This window comes from Pygoscelis adeliae, unplaced genomic scaffold, assembly GCF_000699105.1.
Source record: "Pygoscelis adeliae isolate BGI_AS28 unplaced genomic scaffold, ASM69910v1 Scaffold402, whole genome shotgun sequence".
Taxonomy (NCBI): domain Eukaryota; kingdom Metazoa; phylum Chordata; class Aves; order Sphenisciformes; family Spheniscidae; genus Pygoscelis; species Pygoscelis adeliae.
Window position 1 is genome coordinate 8,048,276 of NW_008824411.1, and position 6,158 is coordinate 8,054,433.

Genomic DNA, 6,158 nt, shown 5'->3' on the forward strand with positions numbered 1-6,158 from the left:
CCTTGGCTGCAGGATGCTCTGGTCTGGGCCATGAGAAACCAGCTGTGGGGCCATGCCCTTTTCCTCTCCAGCAAGATGGACCCTCGGACCTACAGCTGGGTGCTCACCGGGTAAGTTGGAAAAGCTAAAGCAAGGTATGATGCTCTGTGACGGGCTTTGCCAAGTCTGTTATCCCTTCAGGCACCCTCAGCCCCAGTGCACCAAAAAAAGAGCATTGATTTCAGCTGGACCCTTTCCGAGGGGGCAAAGGGGAGAGGGGGCATCCATCTGGGTGGCCCTGAGTCTTCTGAGTCATTTTCCTGATGGACAGGAGAAACCAAGTGGCGGCTGGAATGCAGAAAGAAAGCCATTCCCTGGAGATGTGGGGTGGGTGGATTTATTCTGAGTCTTTGGCTTTGCCCTTGCTGCCCTAGCAAAGGCAGCCTTTGGGCTAGGGGGAGCTGAGCCATCTTCACTGTGATCCAGCCTGGTCTGAGCTGTTCATCCCACTCGTATGAACATTTTCTGGTGGAATTAATGTACTTAGTCTGGATTGGGTTGATCCCTTCGGGGAGAGTTAAGCAGAAATTTTCTGTCTTGTGCAACCCAGATCCTTTTAAGGAGGTTTTGTTCAGTGTTGTCCTGGAGACTTGCCTGCTCTGGAAGTAAGGCAGATCATCAGCCTGGTGGGCTGATGATCCTTTCTGCCTTCTCTGGGAAGCCCCTCAGGACACTGCTTTCCTGGGGCATTTGGGACATGCCCTTGGAGGTGAATGAGGGTTTGGGGTCCTGGCACGTCAGCCCTATCACTGCTGTTTCCTCACAGGTTCACCAGCACGCTGGCCACCAATGACCCCCTGCAGACCCTCTTCCAGCTCATGTCAGGAAGGATCCCTCAGGCAGCGCTGGTCTGTGAGCAAGAGGCTGGCCCTGGCACATGTACACCTATGCTGTCACCTGCCTGTGACACCCACCTTGTGGTGACCATCTCTGCTCACCTTCACTTTCCTCTTGTCTCCCTCCAGTGCTGTGGGGATGCCACGTGGGGAGACTGGAGGCCCCACCTGGCCGTGATGTTGTCCAACAAGGTTGGAGACATGGAGCTGAACCACCGAGCCATCATCACCATGGGAGACACTTTGGGTGAGCCAAGGCCATTGTAAGCAGTTATGTTCCTGCTATCTGTAGTAGTGGCTGGACACTTGAAATGTCACCATGCATGTCCATGCTGGCATGGATGTACGTTGGTGCTGAGATGGGGTGTGCATGCCTGTACTCCTGCAGCTGCGGTGACAGGAATGAGGTGTTGATGGATACCACTGCCCCTCGTGCTGGCAGATGAGCCAGGCTCAGGCACATCCATTAGCTCCTCTTTTGGAGACACCTGGAGCGGCTGGACCGAGGGAGGGCATATGTAACTGCAGGGACTGAGACTTACTCCCAGTGGTGGGGACTTCCGGGGATTTCATGCCAATAATGGCACCCTGCAGAGTTGAAGCTGGAGGTGGACCCTGCTCAGGCTCCCCTGGTCCTACCACTGAACTGAAACCCCCTCCTAGGTACAGAAAGCAGCAATCGGGGAAAACAGACAAAAAACAGTGAGAAGGGAGGGATCAGGATCTGCATAGACAGGGAGGAAAAGTGGGGTGGTGGGGTTTGGATTTTCATGTGAGCTTGGGGGCCTCCAAAGCAATGCTGATCACATGGTGACCTCTCTCTCAGGACTAAGTGTTTGTCTTTTTTCCTCCCATCCAGCTGGCAGGGGAGCAGTCGAAGCAGCTCATTTCTGCTACCTGATGGCAGATACTCCTTTCGGTTACTTCGGGGCGAAGGCAGACCGTATGGCCCTGCTGGGCAGCAGCCACCGGTAAGTGAGCCTAGGAGGCGGTGCTCTTGCCAGAGTGATGCGTCCCACCTTCTCCCCATCCCTGGGATCTCACTTTTATGCAAAAGCAATCCCCGTTTATGGGTTTTTACTGCTCTTAATATGAGCTTTGCTCTGGGCCTCTCCAGCTGCAGGCTGGCACAGTGATGGAGCTGTGAATCTGTGTGTGGGGCTGTCTGGGGAGAGAGCTCTGCTCCTGCTTGCTGAACCTACCCCTCTCCTCTGCAGTCAGGCATTCACCCAGTTTGCCAGGACAGAGGCCATCCAGCGGATGGAAATCTTCGAGTACTGCCAGCAGCTACGACAGCCTGAATCCTTCCTGCTGCCCTTCCAGGTAGTGGAGATGCACAAGCACATCTGGTGCAGCAGCTCAGACCTGCCCCAAAACATGCATCCACCCCCCTGAAGCCAGGGATTCAGGCTGCTCTCCAAGGCTTGTCCCCTCGCTGGGCTTTGGGAGTGATGGGGAGACTGCCCTGACGGAGGGGCTCCTCCAGGGCAGGGCTTTGGGCAGGTTTTGGAGCACGGTGTGTTTGGTGCTTGCTCAGGTCTGGCTCCCCTCCTGCTCTTGGGTAATGAATAGGCTTTTCATATTGCAAATAAGCACCCAGCTGCCGCTGCCTCAGGCGCTGCACAAATCGGATGGATAGATGAAGATGGTGGGCTGGCCTTGCGACAGCACCATGGATTGGGGAGTGTGGCCGGGCTGACCCACGGGGATGGGTGGGGTGTCCCCAAGTTGCAGGTGATCTCTGGGTGATGAGACCCATGACCCAGGGTGCTCTGAGTCATGCTGGGATGATGTGCCAGTACCAGGGCAGAGGGGACTCATGGGCATGAGTGTCTCCTCACTCACCTACACCTGCTCTGCTTCCCTCTCCTGAGGTGTACAAGCTCCTCTATGCCTCTCGCCTGGCAGACTATGGGCTCCCAGCCCAAGCCCTGCAGTACTGCGAGCAGATTGCCACCACGCTCCTGGGCCAGGATCCGGCCAGCCACCCTGTCCTGGCCCAGCAAGTGATGAAGGTGAGTCTTGTACCCCTCTGCATCCTTGGGCAGGGTGGTACCCCTTCAGGACCCAGTGCGTTGGGAAGCATCTTTGGGGTTTCCTCATGGCCAGGGGTGCTTGGCTGCTCTGAGCAGCCCCTCCAGGGTTTGCTGCCTGGCATGTGCTGAGCACGGCAAAGCCAACACCTCCATGGGGTCTCTAATACCCACAGATTTAGGGTAGAAAACAAAGGAATTGTGTTGACTGCCAAGTAAGAGCAGAGTTATTTGGAAGCAAAGTGTGTTTTCTATTCTGGAGGGGCTTTTTGAACTTCTAAATGGAACAGACTTAAGAAGCTGAAGTGTGAGTGTTTGACATTTCCCCTTCAGCACATCATCCCACTGTTGCGTTTACCTGCTGGGGGCTCTTTTGGGGTGTTAGTGAACAGGAGCATGTCCCAGCCTGTAGCCCTGAGCCCAGCTCCTCTGCTTCATGAGCGGGGTGCTGGGGCAGGGAGGGGAGAAGCAAAGTGTCCCAGGTCCCCGGAGCAGGTTGGGCTCTCAGGAGAGCGGGTCTGCCCACTCCACACCCATCACTAGGGCAGTGCCGAGGCTGCTCGAAGCCTTCCTCCATCGGGGAGGGGGCAAAAGCTATGGTGCTGTGAGTTGAGGGGCACCATGGATGCCTGTCTGAAGCAGGTGCTGTAGAAATTGCCCAAAACTGGGCTGGTGCAGCCCCCTCCCCCATTGTTGAAACCTATTTACTGTCTAACAGCCTCTCAGATCTACCGTTCTGCTGGGGATAATGCTCCTCCTGGGAGAAAACACTTTCATCTGAAAAACTAGTGCATTCGTAGACACTCTTGTCTTTGATGTTTTAGACTGTGTTACAAATTATGATACACATTAGTGTTTGATTAAGACTTCCCCTCTTTTGAAGCTGGGGACGATATACAACCAGGTGCTGGTTCATTAATATTGGATCAAAATGAACATTAGCTTTTGGATTAAACATTCCCCCCATTTAGGAGTAATCATGCTTATAATTTCCTCTTTCCTGCAATTGATTTAGGATGAACACATGTGTGTTTGCAAAGAGATGGGATGGTGGGGTCTGGTAGTGCAACCTCCTGGCTGGGTTACTCTGCTTGTTGTGGCTGGCCCCTGTCCTGAGCCGGGCTCTGGCTGCATGGGTCACGTCTCACTCTAACCTCCTGGAGGTGGGAAGTGTATTTTGTGCTGGTTTAGACTGTTTTGAACAATTTTGGGAATAGGAAGAAACAGCCCATATGGACTGGTGCGGCGGGGGGGGATAGCCAAGACCTGTGTGGCAGCGGCGGGTGGCTGAACTGCAAAGTCACCTCTGGATGGCTTTTGGTGGCCCTTGATGAGGCAGCCTCATAGCAAAGCGTGGAAGATAAATGAGTGTGAAGGAGCTGGGAGGGAGCTTGATAAATTCCCAAGAAATGGATCGATACCAGTAAGAGAAAATTCAGTAAAAGCTCAGATGAAAAGCAGTGCTTTGGGTGAATGTCATCTCCCCTCATCCAGTTGTCTTAAAACTGGACCCTTGTCTAAGCAATTTGTTCAGACCGATTTAGCTCTGCAGGGAGCCCTCCATCGCACCCTGGGCTGGTGGGTTGGGTCACCTCAGAAGAGCCTCTTGCTCTGTTGACAGTAGCTGGAGCCCCATGTCATTGTAGATGGCTGCAGCCAGGGTGGCATGGACCCCTCCCTTGCAGGACATTAAACACACAGCAGCAATACTGCAGAGAGGGACCTGGGGGAGATAGTGGAGCATGGAAAAAATACCAAGCAGCAACATAACAGGATGCTGTTGCAAAAAAGAAAAAAAATCTAATGTTATAATGTTATTCTGGGCTGTGAGAGCAAGAACAGCATGTGTGAGACAAGGAGGTGATAATCCCCAGTGCTTGGGTCTTGGGGGTCTTGGCTGGGGCACTGTGCCCCATTTGGGATGCTGCACTCAAACAGGGCCAAATTGGAGCAAGTGCAGAAAAGAAGAGCAGGGGTGATAAGAGATTGAGAGGAAAATGACCTCCAAAGAAGGCCTTGGCGTTATTTTTTTCCAGGCAAGATATGCTGGGGGAGGAAGGGGTATGGGGAATGTGATAACAGCCCTCCGGCACACAGGAGGCTGCTTTTCAGGGGATGGTGCCTGACTGTCCCCACAGCTTCTGCGGGAGCAGGAATCGAGAGGCTTAATTTGCAGCAGGGAAGATTTCACTTAGATATTAAGAAAAACCTCTCTACCTCTAAGGACGTTAAGCATCACGACAGGCCTGGGAGGCTGTGAAATCTTCTCCTTGGAGATTTGTAAGTGTAAATCAGACAAACAAGGGCTGGTGTGGGCACACAGGATTTTCTTGAGCATTGGCAGATGGATCAGGTAACCTCAGAGAGTCCCTCCTAGCCCTGTATTTTTCTGTGTGGTTATTAGTGATGGTAATGCTCATTGCAAAGCCAGGTGAGGAAACGGCTGGGTGAGCCCTTAGCTCAAGCCCTACTGGCTCCCATCCATCCTTGTGGGGCAGGTACGGGGCTGGTGCACAGCCCTGGGAGCTGGGCTGTTCTCAGAGCTCCTGCTGGGGTGTCCTGCAAACCCACTGGTGCCCCGGGCTGGCTGTCAAGTGGGATTAAAGGTGCTCATTTAACTTGGAGGAGAAAAGGATGGTAATAGTTACCTGCCTCTCTGATGTGAAGAGCATCTTTGACATGGGTACTTTGACATCTCTGCAGAGATGGCTGAGATAGCCCTGCTGGGAGGCTCTCCGCGGGGCCCAGGATGGGCCAGCACCTCTCCGCAGCAATGCAGGAGATGGAATTAATTTTGCACAAGAGTCTGGTGTTACTTTAACGCCCATATTATGAAGTGCAGCTCTGGTGCTATTTTTCCCCGGGTCTGTGTGCCCGGCCATGTGCAATTGCTGTGAGGGTTGGTCTCTCCCCCACGGAGCTGAGGTGTGTGACAAGCCCCGCTGCCCTCCTGGCTCCGCAGCTAGCCGAGCGGCTGAAGCTCTCTGACCCGTTGCTCCTGGAGATGCCGGAACAGGACCAGACACTGGAGCCTGACTGGCTGGTACAGCTCCGAGCCTGCTGCAAGGAGTGGGAGGTAAGGAGGAGCAGGGATGCTGGGGGGCAGCTGGTCTACGGAAGCATCTTCCTCCTCTGCCCTGAATCCAAGGGGACAGGTATGGAGGTTCGAATGCTGTTGTTACTCAGGCAGCTTTCCCCTTGGCTTGTGCGCTTAGAGGTGTGGTCTCTGCTGTTGGACCTGCAGCTTCAG

The 6,158-nt window shown here is 53.9% G+C and overlaps 1 protein-coding gene across 1 annotated transcript in view; it reads left to right on the top strand.

Moving 5' to 3' along the window:
- SEC16B (SEC16 homolog B (S. cerevisiae)) overlaps window positions 1–6,158 on the top strand; it is a 19,383-nt gene that overhangs the window by 7,282 nt on the left and 5,943 nt on the right. The window contains exons 10-16 of the mRNA XM_009320742.1: window positions 13–110; window positions 806–887; window positions 1,005–1,122; window positions 1,735–1,846; window positions 2,093–2,198; window positions 2,750–2,890; window positions 5,871–5,984. Of these exons, the coding sequence (XP_009319017.1) occupies window positions 13–110; window positions 806–887; window positions 1,005–1,122; window positions 1,735–1,846; window positions 2,093–2,198; window positions 2,750–2,890; window positions 5,871–5,984 (771 nt within the window). The remainder of the gene's footprint in view (window positions 1–12; window positions 111–805; window positions 888–1,004; window positions 1,123–1,734; window positions 1,847–2,092; window positions 2,199–2,749; window positions 2,891–5,870; window positions 5,985–6,158) is intronic.